At 40.0% G+C, this 22137-nt stretch overlaps 1 protein-coding gene across 4 annotated transcripts in view; it reads left to right on the top strand.

Annotated features, from left to right (window-relative positions):
- Positions 1 to 22137, top strand: part of TBC1D1 (TBC1 domain family member 1) — a 78107-nt gene that overhangs the window by 15183 nt on the left and 40787 nt on the right. For 3 of the 4 annotated variants that reach the window (XM_053404055.1, XM_053404056.1, XM_053404057.1), the window contains exon 3: positions 20272 to 20805. In XM_053404055.1, the coding sequence (XP_053260030.1) occupies positions 20272 to 20805 (534 nt within the window). Of the gene's footprint in view, positions 1 to 8312; positions 8611 to 20271; positions 20806 to 22137 lie in introns of those variants that run through there. The other variant, XM_053404058.1, reaches the window with a different exon arrangement.

Genomic DNA, 22137 nt, shown 5'->3' with positions numbered 1-22137 from the left:
AGCACCAAGAAAATCCAGCCCAGGAACTCAGTCCTGACAAGAAGCAAGGAAGATCTGACAAATGTAGAGATTGCAGTGAACATTGAAAACCACCACCATCCAATCTACCTTTTATTGTTGCACATGGTGTATAGGTAGAACCCCATGCTTGCAACTGGATCAACAGGAGCTATGCACCTAGTTTTGCAGTTGGGGAGCATACAGTTCGTATGGACAAGGAAACACATATAGGCCCCTGTGTGCACATTAAGACATATGAGGGCAAGGCAGACAGGTTATATTATGGGGAATGTGGGCCACAATCCCAATTTCCCACCACACATACAGTTAATTGGTGAGATTAAGCAACTCGCCTTTCCACCCACTGGTTTTCCCCTCACAGTATCCTGCCCTCTTTCATGTCTCCTTTTTCTCCGCATCCCTAGGATGCCTTGTTGTGCTGCAGTTCCCTAAAACAGCCACACTGTGGAGCTATGGCATTTGCAAATGTTCGACGTTCAGACACCGAATATGTATGATGCAGATATTTAGCAATATTTTATCCCATTACTTCCTTAGGAAAAGGCCATGGCAAAAATCAGAGTGGATTCTGGTGGTGGGCACCACTGAGCATAGACCCAGCTTATGTGCTGATTTTAAAACTCGGCACTTCTTGCTAAATAATAGATTTTACAGTCTTTTCTATAGGACGTGAAATGTCTTCTCTGTGTGCATGCTTAGAGGCATAAGGGTTTCCTGCTGCATCAAAAACTGTTACCTTTACCAGCTTCAGAACAAATAATTGCGTGGTTAAGGAAATCTGACCTATCTCCATGCAACATAAGCCTAGATAATAAAGAGTTAGCATTTATTGATAATAGAAAAGCTGTCAACAGTTAGTCACAAGTGGACAAGGAAGTAAAATGATATCACAGTCTGATTCTCAATTATATTCTCTTATGTGGACAGCAATCCTGTGAACAAAGCTAGAACACTGCCAGCCTATATGTGTATATTCATAAGGGCTCAGCCAGGAGACAAAAGTTTTAAGCTACTAGGATAACCATTTTTTAAATAAAAGTTTCTTTTATTTTCATTTCTGTTGGTCCAAAAAGAATACTTGTGTGTTAAATTATGTACACTATGCTACAAGGCAGACGAGTCTCAGTCTTGTATTGGTCCCCATGTTGCAATGGTCTTCTTTGTAAACAATAACATCAATAAAAATTCAGATTGATTACAGCTATTAGGGCAGGGCTGCTGATTTAAGGCATGGCATGGGGCAATACCCTTAGACTCTGTTGTGTTCCCTTCAAAGGGCCCATGGGCATAGTAACTTACTCGATTGGAAAAGTAAGCAGTTACATCATTTGAGTTAAAATCAGAGGGACTGGAGTTACTTAATCAGCTGAAGTTACTTAATCAGCTGCATTATGCCTATTTTATGTAAAGCCTTTTTCAGTTTTGTAACATGCATTTATGTCAAAGTTCTGATCATGTTCTCAAAAAGCCAAGGATATTGGCTTTGAATACTTTTAAAGCAAAGGATAAACATACTGTACTGATATCCTTGTCTTAAGCGCATTTAATTGACTTTACTTAAATTTGATGCAAATGTGAAATTTATGTTGACTGGAACATAGATTTGTAGTGCAGTGCTATACATCAACTCAGAAGTACCCTTGAGTTTAATCATATTTATTCCCATATAAGTTTGTAAAGTGTTGCACCTTAAGTTTCTATTATGTATCAAACAAAGAAATAAAAAGAGAGAAGTTTATATTTCTTTCTAGTCTTTTTGTTACACATTGGTGGTGTTATTAAAATTGTTTCTGAGTCATTTACTCATAACAATATTTACTTGGAAATAATTCTCACTGAGTTCAGTAAGACTTAGTCCTAAGTAAGTGTGCACAGGATTGTAGTCTCAGGGTTGTGCTTTAAAAGTACAGGTGTAACATGGTATTCCAAACTGTGCAACACAAGATAAAAAGATCTCAGTTCCATTCATCATGTTTTATTTGCCTGTTGATTGCTAAAAACTGCTCTTGAATGCATCTGCCAGTACAAACAGTGTTGGTGTCTGTGTGGGTCTCCAATTGCAATCCAAGCCTGAGACATTTCTGAAAGTCGTGTCAGGAAATTGGAACCTCTTTAGTTTGCCTTCACAGAAATAGCTGCAAGTGTGGGGAGTACTTTATCTGCAGCTTATATTTCAAAATAGTTTATAACTCTGGAGATGCTCCCACTGCAGTTTCTCACTTGAATTTTTAGCTGAGAGATTGGGATTGAGGAGGAGAGTGAACTTTCTTCTAAATACCTTCCCTACGTTTTATTTTTAACTGTTTCCACCAATAACATCTCTCATAGACAGTGATGGTTAATTTCTACAGAAATTGCTTATTATGAAATAAGTCGTACAAAACTGCGTTTCCCAGTAGATATCATTTTTATAGTTTTAATGATACCCAAACCATAGCTTATCTTGGAGGAAACACTAGGATATGATTTAGTGGTTACTGAGAACAAACACAAAATCCAAGGAATTCAAATAAAACTTCTTGATTAAAACCTGAACACTCAATTTGATATCAAATTGGCCAACATTATTTTAAAATCTGTTTTCAGTGTGATGCAGACAGGATTATCAGTGATGCTATTAATGTATTGTCATGCAGTAAATGGTGTATCTGTGGCAATTCCAAAAGTAATGAAAGCTACAAGTTTGATTATTTTGGAACTGGGTTAGATGAAGCATCAATCCAATCTGGAAAGAGCTTTTCTCTGATGTTAATATTATTCTGGTGTTTCATATGGATGAGGAGATGTTTTTTGATAGGATGGCTGCATTTTCTGCACATGAACTCAAAGAAAGGTCAACTATATGTGGCATTTCCCACACACCCTTTAGGGTTTTGTTGTTGTTTTTGCCTTAGGGTTGCTTTCCTGCTTGAAGCTCACAGCAGAGGCTGGGTGGAAGAAAGGTCACCCTTGCTCATTCTACAAGCAAGTTCACACTAGTTGGTGGCTTCCATGCATTCATTTCAGGGGCTAACACTGAGGTCATGGTTGGAGCAGTTCATGTTGTGACATATTTGATATGAATCTGTGCTTCCATGTATGGGCTATACACACAGGTGCTACGAATTGCATGATTGTTTGGCATTTTGTTTTTGTATTTCTTTTTCCTATTTCTTACCAAGTTCTAAGTTTAGACCCTTTGCTTCAAAATAAAACTAACAGACATCTAACCATTCAGTGGTGACATTGGCATCTTCCCACAAAAAGTAACATACGGAACACCTTAAAGCCCCTTAAACAAATACACAATTCCAGCTTCAGTTCCTACCAGATGCAGATGGTTTGCCATCTTCCTCCACAGACAAGCATCTTCCCTAACCTGACTTCTTAAAGTACAGCCAGGATGTAGTGGTAGAGACCTGCTGGCTCATGAGCTAAATCTGGCCCATGGATAACCACCAAGTGGCCCACTGTTTACCCATCTCCTCCTTGGAGCTACAGCCTTGTGGCTAAAATAAACCTTTTCGTCCCAGACAATCTCCTTGGAGCTGACTCAGGAGGAAGAGGAACTGCCAAAATCACACAGGCTGTACACAAAGTCCCAGATTGTGAAGGTACTGGTAGGCGCCGGGCGAAAACATATCTCTCCAACCAGGCGTTCTACTGATTAGCACTCTGTGGCTTTTTAAATGTGTTTGTGGGAGGTGGGTGGTTAGTGGTTTGTTTTTATTTTATTATGTATTCTCGTTTTGTATTTTTCTGTTGTGAACTGCCATAGGATCTTCGGATGAAGGGTGGCCTACAAATTTAATAAATACTCCTAATAAGTGTGGCAAGTGAATAAAAGGGAGAAGTAGCTTGACCTCCTTGGCTCTGTGCTTTCTTTGACCTGCATTGCCCATTGGTGCCAAGCACTGGGTTGCCAATACATGAGTGTAGTGTTTAGTGAAGTGGGTCAAGTGATCCCCCCCTTTCCTGATTCAAGAGGAAAATGAACCTTGACTTCTAGATATGAGGCAATGGCATGGCACTACTTGTGTGCTCCCTATGTTCCCTCTGAACACCTGGAACTAAAGACAACCATTGTTTGTTCACTTTCACCAGGACCTTTAAGGTAGCAGAACAGTCCAAGCCATGGAAGCCGAGTGTTGAGGAGCCCTTTGTCATGCTTCCATAAACTAAAGGAGTTGCACCAGTAACTATACAAAGATCTGAGGAGATGTCAGTTGGAAGGAAAGCAAAGTGTATGGCTGACCTGGCCCATATGGTCAATGTACGATAGGTACCTGGGGACCATTCACTCTAGCATGATCAGCTGTGGCTTTTGTTGCCATTTTCTAGTGCCTCATGCCCAGCAGTTTTGCAGTTTCTGCAGTGTCAAAAGCAGAACTTTTGGGGAGATTCAAAGGGTTTATTTTCTTTGATTTTTTTTGAGGGGGAGGGGGCATGTCACTGTTTCAATGTCAGAGAATCCAAGCCCTAAAAGCTTCATGAAATACAAAAGCATCCTTCAGTTCTGTAACACTGGATGTATTATATAACTTTTCTGTGGTTAGAATAGGATTGCCAGTTAATATGTGCTATCTTAACATGGCCCAGATTGGGTTTGATGTGAGGCTGTGGGGAAGAGCCCGCAGTTTCTGGAGCAGTCCACATTTTCTGGTAGGTCCAAGAGCAAGGCCCCACATAAAAGCCATGCATTCAGTCTCAATAGCTTACATTAAAGTTGTTGAGGTGTGGCCTTGTGCTCTACTTTTTTGGCAACCAGCTCCAACGTTTTTTTGTTTTTTTAATGCAACGTTTTCTGCTTGGTTGGCTGCCTTCTTCTCAGAGAAATCAGCCCTCATAGGAACAGCAAGTCTACTAAAGCTCTGGGCTCCAAAGAGGCAATTTTACAGTTTGGCCTCCCTCTGTTCAGGCATGGAATGATCTGTCATGAGCAGCGTTGTGGTGGCTGTTGTAGTGACTGACCACTGAGTTCCCCTGGGAACTGTCTCCATGGCAGCTGCTTTAAAAGGAAGTTCTGGTAGAGACTTGGAAGGTGAATGTGTACAAGGCAAAGTTTTCTACCCCAAGAATTCATTCAGCTATCCTGTTCAGTCTATCTTCATAACAGATTATAAAATGCTGTTTTCAAGAGCTTTAAAAACATTATACAGTGCATATGGCACAGTTTTGCTTTTTGCTTTTTTTTGGGGGGGATAATATATTATTGAGTTTTCCATTCATTTAAAATGACTATACAGTACCTTTGGAAATAGCATTGCTTAATCTATTCACAAGCTGCAATAAACATTAAAACGCTGAGTTCTGTTTTAAGTATGTCTGTACTGCTAAACTTTTTTTGGAGGAGAGGAGGTGGAACAAATGGACAAACATTAAGGGGAGGTAAATAAAAATAAATTATTGAATACCTGAATACATTCCAGCTAGCTCCATACAAATAAACCTTTTTGAACTTGCAGACTTAATTTTTACTATGCAACTGGGAGACAGAAATGTTATAACATGGTCAGGAGTCCCCAGTCTTATGGCCAGAAGCCAATCTTTGCTGCTAATTGTTCATTGTCCAGTGTACACCTACCATTTATAGGGATATTCCAGAATGGCGTCGGGTGCTTTTTAAGCCTTTTCTTTTATTGCAAAACAACAACAACAACTTTTGTGAAAGATCCTCAATGGATCCTCAATATTTTCATCTATCTGGAATATGTACAAGCAGGACTTTTTTTCAGCAGAGCTCACAGGAGCTCAGCTCCAGCTCCTCTCAAGTGTACACCATTGCCATTCTAAGAGAACAAGGGAGAAGTTCGTGGTGAGCGAACTTTTTCTAGAAAAATAGCACTGTGTACAAGCACAGTGTTCTGGTTTATTTGTGGTTTGGGGTTGATGGGCATGCCTTGGGAGACATCTGTTTTGTGCTACTTCTCTCTGACCTTTGCAAGCTGTCAGTTTGTGACATCGGCAGATGGAGATGATGTTGAGTCAAAGCTCTGCCCATGACAACATTCATTAGCTGCAGACAAAATTTCATCACAACATCCAAGTTCGCCATAGCTCAGGCTGACGTACCTTCAAATCTCCTATACTGTATTACCACAAGGTTAGAATTACAAAATGCTAGGCATTTAAAAAATAATAATTAAAATTCCATGAAACAGCTGTAGCTTTATGCATGCTCATAACGATGATGTTTACTGCTGGAGGATCATGAGGGTATGTATGGAGTGTGACTAGAGCCACAGAACTTTTCTCAACTTGGACACAACCCACCGTTAGTGCAGAAAGGAAAACCCTGCACTCACTCTCTAATAACAGCAGCTTGTGACCAATGGTGCAGACAGTCAGCTCCACATTCACTCTTTAAAACGTTGGGTCAAGCAGCACAATAAGAGGTAAGAGCAGAAAGGCCTTGCCTTTATAACGCTGTGTAAATAACATAATTCATAAAGCACCTGAGATTTGCTAAGTGCTGTACACAGATTACAGTCACTGCCCATATGCTTACATTTAAAAGACAGGAAACAGAATGAAAAAAGAATGGAAAGGAAAGTTATATAGTTCTTATAATGAGCAGTTTGGAAGGAAGCAGCTGGTCTCTCACCCAAGCCTATGGGGTGGCTCCTGCTGACCCATCTTTCCCTCTGATGTGAAATGGCTGTGTTATTATTATTATTCTTAAAACTATTAATTAAATCTGTTAGTCGCTTTATCTTACACAGGGTAATCCAAAGTGATTTACAACCAAATAGACAGATGATAAACCTCACATAGATACATTAAAACCAAGAGAAAAGAGAAATATGTTAAAAACATCCCACCCAATTCTTAAAGGTCACAATAGTTAAAGGCCAAAGGCCAGGTTTTGCCTGGTGTTTAAAGATATATAATGATGGTACCAGGCAAGCCTCCCTGGACAAATGGGAAGCCATTACAGTCTGTTCTTGTGTTGCTACCCTCTGGATCTTTCGTGAAGGAGGCACACAAAGAAGGGCCTCAGGTCATGAGCACAGGTTCAGGTTGGTTTGTATGGGGCGAGGCGACACTTGAGAAGAGACATTTAGGACAGCTCATCTCTTGTCCAAGCCGATAGACTGGGCTTTGCTATGCTATTCCTCCTATAGTAGCCATGTGATAATACTGGCATTACAGTGAATAATTTTGAAAGTAAACTAATCTGATGTATATCAGCATTTCTCACATTTATTCTAGAACCAGAAGCCTGCAACCAAGAAATTTATTCAATATATGATGTAGACTCATCCCAACATTCATTGGCAGCTGGTAACATTTTAAATTTATAGGCCTTGCTGTTTTTCATCACAGCACTTATTTAGGAATGTTTGCAGAGTGCCATTACACATGTGCAGAGTGCAAACCCAACACCATCAATTATTCTCTGCCCATCTATGGACAGGGAAAGAGCTTCTGTGTAAGAGGAGGGTCCAAGTATAATTTTCAGACAAGATTGACTCATACCTCTTATTTAGAAATTAAGCCATACTGTATGAAATCTATTCATCTACATGTCTATTGCCAAAAAGCTAAACACACAAAACATTTTAAAATGTGAGGAAAGCTTGCTTCTAGTTGCACATGGTCCCTCCCACCCGCACCGCCCCCAAAAGCAATTTAACATTCAAAAAGCAATTCAACATTGCTTTTTTCAGAGGGGGAAGAAAATGGCACTTGCGGTATATTACTTCACTATTACCAAAATTCATTATATTTTGCAAAATATGTTTAAAAATAAAGTACAGGACAAGTGTCCAATATATATTTCATGTTAATATTGCAAAAATCACTATTCCACTGTTGCTCCAATATTGATGTACTAGTGGAGGCTGCAGTCCCATCATGTTTACTCAGAAGTAAGTGGGGCTAGGACTGCTGCAGAAAGACAAGAAACGAATTCACTGAATTTGGGGGTTTTGCGTTTATTTTCAATTAGCAGTGACATTATTTATTTGTAAGTTGGAATGTTTCTAGAAAGTCCTATTAATGGCTGTGTTGTTGGGAGACTGTGCGTGTTGTTTTAAGTAAGTTCTATGAATGCTCTCTTTTATTCAGAACTCCTTAAAAGTTGCCAGCATATGTTCATAACTGCCCTCCTTGGCATGTTATTGCAGTTCTCTCTTAAATAAAAAAAAAACCTGCCCCGTTTCACAACTTCCTGAGTGATCTACAGAGCAGGACTTTGTTGGTACTTTCTTTAACTGCCTCTCCCTGGGAGTAGGTGGAGTCGTCTTTTGAAAGCAGCCTATAGAAAACCTCACTCCTGCGCGTAACCCACCCAGCCTTTTCCTTCCTTGCAATGAATCTCTGCGATAGACTGTGGAATTGTGTGCGAGAGACCAGTGACCTCATAGTTGCTTGCAGAGCTTGGAAGGAGCGTGGTTTTCTGCAGCATGGAGCGAATAGTCTGAAAGAAGTGCTTTCTTGTTTCTCAGTAAACGAGCTTACTGCTCGAGGCAGATGCGGGAGAGGGCGGTTTTATGAGAGCGCAAACGCTGAAAGAGGAGAGGAGAAAGTGGCTGGAATTGCAACTTTCCGCACACTGCTGCATCAGCCCTTGTTAGGATGTCACCATTGTTCAACTGGGTGGCGAAGGTAGGAGGAGTTTTAAACTTCATTCATCTCATTTCTTTCTATTTAGATATGCAGATCAATGGCTATGTTTTGATGGTGGGGCGCTGCAAGAGAAAAATGCAGCTGGAGAGCAAACGTTTAGTTAGAGGAAAGTTAAGTGGCTTTTTAAAATGTGCAAAATCTGAGTGGAAACGCCTAACAGTTACAACCATTATGTATGTTTACTTGGAAGAAAGTGCCACAGTGTTCAGTGTGAATTCTTCTCCAATATTTGTGTTTAGGATTGCAGTAGAAGCTAGAATTCTTGTGTTACAGCGAATTTGTAGGAGTTGGTGTATGAACAGTTTAATATTTATATGTAAAAGAAGACAATTTCATCAGTTTAAATCTGGGCATTCTTGTTGTTCTGAATAAACATAGTTCACCTAGTCTACTCCAGAAATTGAAAGAGTCCTTTGGGATAGCTTTGGACTACGTTTGGAGATGGACAGCCCATAAGCAATAGTGGCAGAGGTTGTTTATGTTTTAGTTATTTGTTCTGGAGTGTTGATAGCAGCTTCCACTGTAACTCAGCTTTCTTCCAAGTGTGGACGCTGAGCAGCTCAAAGGGTTAAATGTGATAAGTGAGGTTTTTTGTGCCTCTGAGGAATTAATAAACTGATGACCAGTTCTAGTTTGTGATTCAAAATGCGGATGTGAGACAACCCAAAAAACACATCCTAGAAGTGAATTGAAAAATGAGGACATAAATCTTGGACATAAGTTATTTGACATTTATCTCATTTTCTTATGAGTACACATTTTACTATGGAATATAATACCTTCAATTTTTTTCCTCAAGAGTGTGTGTAGTAACTTATGTCATGTGTGCTAATATCTTTGAACACCTCAAGAAAACGAAGTTAGTGAAAATTGATGCATTCCTCTTCTTTTATTGTCCAAAAAGGCATAATCCTCTCTATTAAATGACTAAAACAGCTGCTTATTTTTTATCACCTTTGTACCTCACCGCTGGGTCTTGTATAAAGGGTGTGTTCTGTATACCCAAGTAAGCAGTAGCTTATTCTTCTTCCTGTTCTTTATTCTGTGTTCAAATTTCCTGTCCTGACTGGAATTGAAAATTCTGAGCCTTGCTAGTGCCCACAGGAATTTCCATGTTTCTAACTGGAGAGTGAAGTATCTAACCATTTGGATTCTTACTTTCTGTCACATGGATTTGTGAATGGAATACCTATCCACTTACTGTTGTCTTGGATTCTTACTGTTGTCACTAGGCTACCTTCAGCTGTCCTGAAGGGAACCAGCAAGTTTCCAAACATAATCTCAGGATTGTTCCTCTTGCCATATATATACACTTAAGTGACATTTTGAAGTAACAAAGTAGGATAAGTATTTTTTTCTTGATCTATTCTTGGCATCCGCCTGTCTCTGGAGTCAATTAGGGAGTGTGCCTTATCTTAGTCACATGAACAAATTAAGCATATTGGAGTTTAGAGTAGGAGTATTGACAAAATGGGAGAAAGTAAAGATATACAATACTATGTTGGCCACAATACGTTGTACAGTTAACTGATTGTTGCTGGACTACAAATCCCTCGCTATGCTGACTGTGGCTGATGGTATTTGGAGTCCAGTAATGTGGCTGTGGGTAAAACCTCAGCGCCTAGGACTTGCCGATCGCATGGTTGGCAGTTCGAATCCCCGCGACAGGGTGCGCTCCCGTCGTTCGGTCCCAGCGCCTGCCAACCTAGCAGTTCGAAAGCACCCCCAGTGCAAGTAGATAAATAGGGACCGCTTACCAGCGGGAAGGTAAACGCCGTTCCGTGTGCTGCGCTGGCTCGCCAGATGCAGCTTGTCATGCTGGCCATGTGACCCGGCAGTGTCTGCGGACAGCGCTGGCTCCTGGCCTCTAGAGTCAGATGAGCGCACAACTCTAGAGTCTGTCAAGACTGGCCCGTACGGGCAGGGGTACCTTTACCTTTACCTAATGTCTAGAGGGCCACATGTTAGCCATCCCTGCTTTACAGCTTTCGTTATATTCCCTTCCTGCTGCCACCGCCCATGATTTCTCTGTACCAAGTTTCCCCAACCTGATGTTCTTTGGATGTCTTGGATGACAACTCTCATCATCCCTGTCCATTGACCATGCTGGCTGCAGCTGATGGAGTCCACCAGCAGCTGGAGGGACCAAAACTACTCTACTCTAGGCTGTTGTTCTGTTTTACAGATGAGGAACAGAGAATTTGCTAATGCCATGAGTCATTACCCGATCAGAAGAGAGTCCTTGTACACCCAGGAGTGACCTAGTTCTAACCTTTTACAGCACAGTAGCCTTTACAGAAAACTTAAGCGTTCAAAAATACATGTCAAAGCCTTTCCCTTAATTCTGTTCTAAGTTGATAACTTTTAATAGTTACTATGCTGTGCTTTTCACTAACCTTTCCCGTCTCTTTTTGACTATAGCATTAACCATTCTAAATCAATTCATTAAAAAAATTCTTTGAACATTTGGAATTCGTGGGTGAAAATATTAGCCCCTTCTACACCTCCTCTATTTTGGGTCATCCTTTTCCCTTTGTTGACAAATATTTCAAATTTAAAAAGTGGAAAGCATGTGGCTTACTGAGACTCAAAAGACATTTTCCATCAAGACACTCTGGCAAACTGTCTGCAAAAGGCCAAAGGCCTGGCATTTCCCCAGATGTTCAGTAAATAAGGGGGAAAGGCTTAGGTCTCCAAATAATAATAATAATAATGCACTCAGTCAGCAAAAGAGGGCCCCACAATTTGCAGCATTGTTCTTGAAAATATCACAGGTGTGAGTGTTGGAAGCAGACTGTGGTGTTACAGTTCCAAAAGGGGCAATGGAACTCATGGACTGCCAAACATTTCCAGGCAATATTGGTCCAGATTAAAGAAGTTACCTTGGATTAACAACTCCTTAACACCAAACTGGGAGAGGGTGCAGGGACACAATCTGGCTTGCTGGTGGTGGTAATGCCAAGACATGGCAAGGCACTGGAAGAGGATTTTTAGGACTCTATCATACCTGGGCAATTAATAGATCACATTAGAATGCTCTTTGGTACAGCAAGGTTAGAGGTAGCTAAGGACGTTAAGGAGCTCACGGATAGAAAGGTTGTGGAACATTGTCAGTAGAAGAACACATACATAATAGCAGAGAAATAAAAATATGGTACCCATTTATAGTTTAATGGCATTAAAGATTCATAATCTGGAACATTTTCACAAAGTGTGCTGCTCTATATCCCATTTTTAGGACCAGAATACAAAAGCCTTATATGGAGTTTTTCTCTCTTAAATTATGTGCAACAAACACGTAGATTGTCATGTGTGGCAGCTGCATGTACAGGTGTTTCACTGCATATATCCATAGTAGCAGTTGACTTTCTGGAATGCATTAATACATCTATGCAGTTTAAAAAAAAAAAGAGCCCATGAAAGGCTCTGCATGTGTGTGTAAGAGAAAGAAAAAGAGAGAGGAGAGAATGAATTTCAGTCCTCTGTATTGATGAGCCAGAGGGGCTGCACACTTTATATAGCATTCACATTTGCCTTAAGTGCACTGGTTTTACAGCAGTGTTGCCTGCAGCAAACATTAAGTGTGTGAAGGCAAATGCATACCTCTGCCTCCTCAAACCCCACATTATCTTTTATACCATACTCAGATTGTACTTTATCCCCTTTGCGCCAGGGCTTTTCTGCTTTTGACAGTAAACCTGTTTGCCTCTGTTCATCTCCCAATCTGTTATCAGCTACTGCAGCCTGTTTTTTACTAGTCAGCAACAGTGCTAAGCAGAGAGGTACAAGACTTCTTTCACACGTGATCAAGCTAAAATTGAAAACAATCAGGTAGAGAAGCCATGCAATTGTTATGGCTGCAGCAAGTTATGCTTAGCTGTCCTACTTACTTAAAAAAAAACCAACACACATATTTTTCATAAACTTGCTTTGCAAAATATGTATAAGTTGTGTTAGTAGTTCAACCTGAGAAGGAGAAAAACCCCTGTAATTGGTCTGTATCTTCTCTGTGTGCAGCTGACCATCATTATCCTCCCTTGAAATGCTTGTTTGGCAAACATGTTCTTTATCTTCCAAAGGAATTTCATGTTTGTTAAAGAGAGACTCCTCCACCATTAATAACTTGCATACAGGAGCCAAGAAAATGGCAAGATCTTGCCTCTGGATAGCAAAATATCACTTTCATATTTCCATTGCTCAGTGTCACCATCCATACTGTTGGGACTGTTTCAATTCCCATAGTAACTGCTGAAGTGGCTAATTAACATAGAGAAAAGAAATGTATAACAATCTCCATAGTATTTGCAGGATCTGAATATAGTAAAGTATAGAAGAGCAAAAGATCCCTAGGCAGTTACTGTTTATGGAGCCAAACTGACCTTTGAGAGACACTGGATAAACAGTGCTTTAATTATCATTTTACAGCACTAATGTGAGAGTTACTGAGCCATTTCCTGTGTAACCTGCAGCATAAAAGCTCAGAGACTATGACCTCAGTCATAGGGAGCAGAGAATAGATACTTCATCTTGCTCCTCTTCACTCCTAGCAGCCACAGCCTGCAAGGATCCTTCTCTTTTCCTTAGCCAGCTTTTCATACTGTCACTGGTATCATGGCTGCCCTATATTGAACCTTTGTCAATGCAGTAGTGGACCAGGGGCCCTGCGCTGTCCTGGATTTTAGGCAAGTCAATCGAAAAGTTGCTTTGGGGTTTTCAACAACAGCTACGCTCAACAACGTTTGGGGTGTCATTGTCTTTAATTTTTGAAATATGGCAACCCTATCTAATGAATAAATCTACAGGGGAAACTGTGGCCTTTGAAGAACTGTTAAGACTACAACTTCCATTATCTCTGGCCATTGCTGTCTGGGATTGATGGGAGTTGGAGTCCAACACCATCTGAATGGAAAAAGGTTCCTCATCCTTGGTTTATCCTGTTTATATGAACACTAGGTTTTGAATTTGTAAAGACTTGCTAGTACTTGACCAGTTATAGAAACACAATGGTCTGTGCAGCTCATTCTGGCTCGAGATCAGCTTGTTCATTTGGGAATCAATATCGACGCAACAGTAGCTCCTTTGAGGAATTCACTCTTCGTTTAAATGATTTAAACGAGACATTGAAAATAGGAACATGAATTATTGAAATGGTCACTCGTAAAAGCTCCCTAATTAGAATTTTAAAGGAAAGGAGCGATCAGGATGATAAAAGAGGGGTTGTAGGAAAGAGCCATAGCTTCAGGTCACCCTCAAACACAATAATTTAAAATTTAACAAATGACTACTCAGGCTCAATCCTATGCACGTTTTGGATTGGATAAGTCTCAGTGAACTTGGTGTTTGCGTCTTAATCGTCATGTATAGGACTGCAGCCAGAAGGTTTTTAGCATTTGTTTTGCTCAAATTAGTCCATTTCCATTTTAATGTAACCTGAGCTAGGCCCAGCTATTGTGGCTACTCCTCTAAACCCTCTGCAGACCAAGGGGATTGTTTGGGTAGAAAGAAGAACATATCAAAATCTGTGCTGGATGTCATAATCTGAATCCTGTCCACATCAACTGCCAGAGGCTGATATGGATGGAGTTAAAATAGGATGGCTTTATCTTTTGGCTGCCCCAGGTTAAAATGGGCATTCAGAAACTCTTATTTTCAAATGCCCTATGATAAGCAGCATATGCCTTTTACATTTAAGAAGCAGTTTATATACTGCTGGCTACTAGTCATTCAGTCAGGGAGAACTAGCACCCAATATAGAACCACACTGCATGTGCAATAGCATCTTCATTTCTGCCATGTTCCAATGCTAATTTCCATGTAGAAATAAATGCTGTTAACACCTGTTCTGCGCCCCCCATTAACAGCTTGGAAACTACATTTACTGGATTGTTATTTGTACAATATAGTAGTTCAGTCTGCTAGACTTCCTGCTGTTAGAGAAAGATGGTGATCTGTACATTTCCAAAACATGACTGTAGCCTATGTAAAACAGTACAAGCTTCCTGTGTGTGAGGTCAGGTGTTTAATCTTGGCATCTGCACTTAGTTTTGAGTTTAAAGGGCTTTTAGAAACCTCTGCCTGACATCCTAAAGTGTTGCTACTAGTCAAAGCCAATAGATAATACAGGTCTGACTCATAACAAGACAGCCTCTTGTATACTTAGCTATGGCTTAACAATGAAAGAGGGAGACTTTTATTTTCTTTCATTATTATTATTATTATTATTATTAATTGAATTTATATACCACCCTATACCCGAAGGTCTCAGGGCGGTTCTTTTTCTCGTGAGAGAAGCCAACTTTATTGATTCCTTGTGAAACCATTCTTTAAAAGGACACCTGCTGTCATATCTTTAGAATGGGGCAGGTGCATCCTCTAAACTAGCACTAGGGCTGTTTCCTGTTCTAATTATAGGACTACAAACCAGGGATTTTTTTTCCCAGCCAGAACTCCCCGGAACTCTGTTTCGGCACCTCTCAGGTGGGTGCTATTGCCATTGCAAGAGAACAAGGGAGGTGTTCATGGTGAGTTACAGCACCTCTTTTTCTAGAAAAACAACACTGCTAGAACCTATAGAAAAAGTAGCATGGTATGGCTTGCAGGATATATTTTTTAAAAGGGTTCCAGTAAATAGCAAAGGAAGGCTACAGTGTATTCCCTATGTCCCTTAAAGAGCTTTACTGCTTCTTCTTACTTGACTAATCCAAACATACTACAAACTGGTAGCTGGTACCATCTGTTGATTGAGCAACAGAGAGTCTTAAGGCCTATGAAGAATACTTGTCTCAGTTCCGAGAATGATTTGGGTTAGTGTTGAGTTAGAACTACACCAGTTTCCCCAATCTTTAACCATCCTACTTCCTCAAATGACGATAAACCCTAAAGGACTCCAGTGTCACACTGATTTCCTAACTTTACTTTGCCATTTACCAAAAGCAACTTTGCCATTTAATAGGAACATAAAAAACAGCCTTATACCGAATCAGGCTGCAGGCTTATCTGGCTCACTGGCAGCAGTTCTTCAGGTGGGCTCTTTCCAGTTCAAAATTCCAGGGAACGAACCCAAGGCCTTCTACATGTAAATTATGTCTACCACTAAACAATGGCACTTTTGCAAAGGAAAGGTTCAGTGTGCATTTGCATGTAGCTTCCCGAATAGTTGTGCAGTTAGAGAATGCACATGCCCTATTCCAAATGCATACATCTCTTTCTTAGTGACTTCACCAAAATGACATAGGCTTATCTCACCCCACGTAATGCTTAACAATCTCCCAGACCATAACACCTTTTTACATAACCAAGAGATTTGTCCTTCATTATACACAGATAATATAGCATAGCTCTAACATAGCAGGCAGTTGTAGAATACAGGTTAAAGGTGATCCACAGCGACAATCAATAGTTCCTGAGTTAGAAATGAAAGCCCGCTCTATTCTTACAAGAAAGGTTAACTGAAAAATTAGCCCCAGGGTAAAAAAGGTAGGAAAGTAAGATAATAAGTCAAGGGAGACTCAGATCATTCCCACTGCAGTATAGAACAGAAGGCAGGGCAGGTTCCTGCTTGTCCTGTCCAGAGAATGCACATCCTGTATCTGGAACTGACAATACCCAGCAGCTAGTGTACTGCTGGATCTGGGACTTTGAACGGTGAGCAACCTGGTCTTCTAGAAATTGAAACAACTCTCACTAATGTAGGCACAGATCTAAAAGTATTATATTTGATGCATGACAACTTAATGCAGTATATTCCTAATGCGCTCCTAAATGCACACTGAATATTAAATGGTTGATTCCTGAAAATGGAAAATAAGGTTAGGAACCTAATGTCCTAGCTGTTGCTGATAATGTGTTTTTGAGAACTAGTGAAAAGGAAAAGAGGTAGCAGAAAATTTGTGTACAAATACTAGGAGATGCTTGAAAGAGTTTTCTTGAAAAATCATTTTTTCCCTCTTTTAGTAATGAACTGCATAATAAAATGCTTGTCCACAATCAGTGCTGTTTGTCCAGTACTGTGTTAATGTAAAGGATCTTGATATTAGGTATACCCATCATTCTGTACTTAATCCATTCTTGGCACAGGTTCTGCGAATACCAGATCTGAAGCTCGTCTGGTTCAGTGCCCTCCTATAGTTATCAGCCAATTCCCATCCTGAATGGATTGTTTAAAACGTTGCTTCTCAAAGCAGTGTGAAGAACTAATCAGTATTTGACTCGGAAGGTGGCCTCTTTTGTGGTAAAAGCTTCCAATCTCAGGAAAAGATATCTGTAATTCATTTCAGATTATGCTTTCAACTCTACAATTCTATGATCCTGTGGTAGAGTTTCTGATTTTTTTGAGAGACGAACATTCTGACACGTCTCACCCATTTTTACATTTTTAGTTTTGTTTAGCAAAGATCTAATAAAAAGTTTCTCATCTTGTACAAACAAACAAACATACTCTCTCTCTCTGTATAATATATATATATATACATATCTATATATACACACATATATATATACACACATACACTTTTATGTAGAGTTTTAAGCATATTTTATTTTGTTCTCTTTTGATGTGGTCTACAGACTAACTTAATACATTATATTCTATTTAAAGAAATATTTCTGCTTCCATAATATAGTCTTCCTCCTGACATTGAGGGGCAGGATCCTTTTCTTAACACTGCAAACAAACTCTGGATTTTCCATCACCTTCCCTCGTGCTATATTAACTGAAGAGAATGCAAACACCAGCAGCCCACCCACAGTGGGTTTTCTGTTGCTTCTTCTTTGCTTTTTGAAACTCAATATAAAGCCCTGTGTGGACAAGCCCAAAGTTTCCTATGCGCTGGGAGCTGCACAATGATGTTGTTTTAACATTGAAGGAGCACCCAAACATTAATTCTGTGTTTACCTGGCTTTCTAAGGATATGTTAGTGCAGTTGCAGGTCAGACAAACGAGGAAGATGAAGGTGCAGCCAGTATTGAACAGAATCAAATATTACTTTACCCATTCTAGCCTCTAAGTGTAGGAAGGCTTTTTCTCCCCTGTTAGTGTGACTTGGTCCCCTGCAGCCCTCATTTTTGGCTAATGTTGTGTGGGGATGCATCTGTTTGATTGCTGCGTAACAGCCCACAGGTTATGGCTAGAATCCTGACAGAATATCAGTGCCTTGATCAGATAGTTCTTTGTATCAAACTTGGATGCATATCTCCTAATACAATGTTCATAGAGTACCATTGGACTGCCAGATAGTAAGCAGTAGGGAATAGAGCCAAGGCTGTTGCTGGAGCGTACTACTGTCTTTGTGCCTAGAAGACAGAAAGAGGCTTGGATTTCTAACTCAGGAGCTATTGCTTGCCACTGTGGGTCACCTTTAGCCTGTAATCTACCTATAAATTGCCTGCTTGTTACCTACAGCAAGTAATTTTGTTAGAGCTATGGTATATTTTTGTGTGCATAACAAAGGACAAACCTCTTGGTTATGTAAAAAGGTGCCATGGTCTAGGGACCTAGATAAGCCTGTAGTTTGATTCACTATAAGGCAGCTTTTGATGTTGAAATCATTATTTACAGTCCTAAATTAGTGATTGTGGGTCCTAACTACAACATGTATGAAATGGGGAGTTGTGTATTTAGAATTACCTGAACCCACAGTTATTTGCAAAAGAAAGTTTATAAAAATAGCAGTAGTATTTCATCTCCTAATTTTTATTGGAGGACGACAGGGTCTTTCTCAAAGGAAAAAAGCATTATAACATAAAACATGAGCATTCTAACTTCGCATATTGGTCACAGGCAAAATATTAATACTCAGTAGTACTCAAAGGTTTTGCCTGAACCAAATAAATGCTAGATACTTACAGCATTGTACTGCTAATACTAAATATGGGTAAAGTCCTTATTCATACCAGCCTTAGAACAATGACATTTTTTCAGTGCCTTTATTATTTAAATAGAGCCATCAAAATTGCATGTCATTTTACAAAGTGCAAGAGGGCAAGTTCTTCTCTTACTCAACTGCTTTTTTTAAACAGCTACTTAATATTAGTTCAGAGTGCAACCAAACTGTATGTTGACTGAGTCATGCACCATGCTCAGAGAATGAAGTAATTCTTCCTGTCTCATTTTCAGACCATTCTTGTTTCCTTATTGTAATCCTCTGACTAATTCTATTGAAATATGCCTGTTATCTATAAAAAGACCTTCTGAAGTCTTTGTCAAATCCAGAGGCAAATATTTTCTATTACAGTTAAGGATGAAATTTGCACCTGCATTAAAAAAAACACACACACAAATGAATGCGCGTACAAAGAGAAAAGAGTTTTCCAGAAGGGATTTTATTTGATGCTTTCTGGGACATTATTTCTCTAGTTATGTAGAGAGATTGTTCTAAGAGCAGAAGTCTTACCTTTTACTCCTGCACTGCTTGTTTCACCATTCACTCTGAGCAGCTACATCTCTGTTCTGAAAAGCTGCCTTCTGTGGAAAGGAGAGTATAATCTGAAAAAATATGTATTTTACAGGCTAATACCATCAAACTTCGAATCAAGAAAAATATTTTTAAAGCCAGAAAATTTGGTGTGATTTCAATGTTACGTTTGTGGTTTGGGAGCTACTTCCACATGCTTGGTTCCTTGCCATGCCAGTAACTTGTTAATACCAGAATTGTGTGCGTGGGTAATTGACAAAGTTGCTTCCCATACCGCTATCACCCCTTCTTAGGGTACAGCAGCCTGGTGTGGGCAGTAATATCATCTGGCCATCTCATATGGTCCTGTTTGTGAACAGCAGTCCTGCTAGACTAGGCGTAGGCAACCTTCGGCCCTCCAGATGTTTTGGACTACAATTTCCATTATCCCTGACGACTGGTCCTGTTAGCTAAGGATCATGGGAGTTGTAGGGCCAAAGATTGCCTGTGCCTGTGCTAGACTCATGCATTTGGCTTCATGTTTGAAATTTGCATTTTGCTGAGCTATATTTACTTTTCCCTAAAGACAATTGTCTTTGTTTATGACTCCCTGAAACTCCTTTCATACCAGAACATACCCATGCACACACATACTCTGGTCATAATCCAAATACATTTTCTCTTGTTCAGGAACAGGAGGACATTAGGTATGCACAAAGGTTTGCTGATTTTCCCATATGACAGCAGGCCCTAAACATCACATTAAGTAGTTCTCAAGAGAACACACAGCTACCATTGTTCAAAAACACTGAAAACAATGGATTTTAAAAAGAGAGCACAAACAGCTGTGGGATTAGAGTACATAAAAGCCCCCATGCACATGAGGAATACTGTGCATAGCGCTTTGGATCTTAGCCTCTGTATTCCAGGACAAGTTCACATACAAGCATATATGTCACTTGATTTCCCTTCACTCAGTGTTGATAACTGGCAGCTTACTGTGTGATCAGATTTCATTGAAAATCTTTGTGATATGATAATCCTCTCTGTTGGGTTAGATCTGTGATGGCAAACTACACATATATTGGTTTTCCTTTAATGTTGGGGTGGCCAAATAATGAAGATGCTTCTAGCTTCCAAAGTTAATTTGTACAATGGTTTTTCTGATCCCACATCACTTTCTGTCACTTTAAAACCCCCACTTTCTTCCTCTTATTTGAGTGGCTCTGATATTGTCGTTTTCTTGCAGGTGCCTGAGATCATAAGCACTATCAGACAAGCAGGAAAAATTGCACGGCAGGAAGAGTTTCAGAACAACCTTTCAGATGTGGAAGATCCTTTTAGTAAAAAATTTGAGGTGCTATTCTGTGGCCGAGTGACAGTAGCGCACAAAAATGCACCTCCAGCCCTCATAGATGAATGTATTGAAAAATTTAATGATGTTAGTTATACCAAAAACTTGGATTCTGGTCCATTCGCTCAACAACATGAAACTGTCAACCATTCTGGAGGATTTTCCATAAGTGATAAATTCCGATCCGTCTTCCAACCCTTAGTTAATGAAGAACAGGAGAAGAAGCCGATGCGGAAATCCTACTCTCAGCCCGGACTGCGTTCTTGTGCTTTCAAGAGAGATTCACAAGCAGGTTGCCTGAAGACAAGTAACAGCTTTGTCAGATCCTTTGATGAAGATGCTGTTTCTCTGAACTTAAAAAGTCGATTTATTCACGGGCAAAACGTTCAGCCAACGGATATTGCTGGGAACCGGATAATGCTGTTCACGGTAAAACAGAGTTGTTGTGTTTAATTAATTAATTGCATTTCTTTCCCACCTTTTCCTCCAAGGAGCTCAAGGTGGCATACATGATTCTCTTCCTCTTCATTTAAGCCCCACAACAACCCTGTGAGGTAGGTTAGGCTAAGAGGCAGTGACTGACCCAAGGTTACCCATGGCAGAGTGGGGATTTGAACCATGATTTCTCAAGTCATGGTCCAACACTCAGTAACCACCACACCGCACTGGTTCTCTAATACCATCTCTGAACACTGGATAACATGGTTACAGAAATGGATATCCAGAGCTTTTGTGCATTGCTGCTAGCCGATTGAAGTTAATTGAGTTCAGGTGTGTGTGTGTGTGTGTGTGTGTGTTTATACAGAGAACGATAGAGGGCTTTCTGTTTACTGTAGCATAAATCTGCATCACTTGTCCTCAAAGCCAAACTCAACCCTACAGGATCACAGCTAAAATTTATTTTCTGTGCTGTGGCTCTTGATCTTGTAGCTCCATCAAATGTACCCATTTAGCACCACTCCTTCCCATATTTGTCATTTTCCTTCTTCTTTTTTTAAGGAAATAGATATGAAGTAATAAAGGGAAGTACTTTGGTTCTTGCACTTCCTCACCACTGAGCAACTGCGCTGTGTCCTCACATAGTTAGAATTAAGAACCTGTGCATATTGCGGGTCTCCCATTTAGGCCCGGGCCTCTATCAATGTAGAAAGTAAGCACAGCTCACTTTTCCCCCTCCCCCCCAAAAAAACCCCACCACATCTTAAAGCTTACAGACTATGATAGTAGTCCTGTAAAATCTCAAGCCTTAAGCTGGCATTCTGTACCTGATCACACCCTGTAATATTCCATACTGTATCTACCACATACAAACTATGGCATGTGGAGCAGCTTCAACATAACTGCATTTTAAGTAGCCCTTGTTTTGTGTGTGTGTAGGCCATGTGTAAGATAGAAGCCTAAATGTATGTAATACTTTTAAAGACCTTCCAATTAAAATTGGGCAGAACAGAAGAAGACTGGCTAGGCTTCCCCTACGAAGCTGTGCTTTAACAGACTATGAGGTAATGTCTAAGGCTTAAAACAGCCTTCTTCAAGCAACTTCCCTCCACAGTAGTGTGGATTGGTTTGGGATATCCTGGAGTAAATTATGTTAGAACAAATCAGGTTCAAATCAAAATCCATTTATTGTGAGGACCATGCCTGTGCACAAACATCAACACTACAATAGTTAAAAATATTAAAATTCATTACATACTATGCCAACAAAACCTTCTTCCCACAGAATAGAAAAGGAGGGAAAACGAGCAACGAGTTAAACAG

The sequence above is a fragment of the Podarcis raffonei genome, chromosome 9 (genome assembly GCF_027172205.1).
Source record: "Podarcis raffonei isolate rPodRaf1 chromosome 9, rPodRaf1.pri, whole genome shotgun sequence".
Classification (NCBI taxonomy): domain Eukaryota; kingdom Metazoa; phylum Chordata; class Lepidosauria; order Squamata; family Lacertidae; genus Podarcis; species Podarcis raffonei.
Note: the sequence above shows the minus strand (reverse complement) of the source record. Positions and strands in the feature narration are given on the sequence as shown.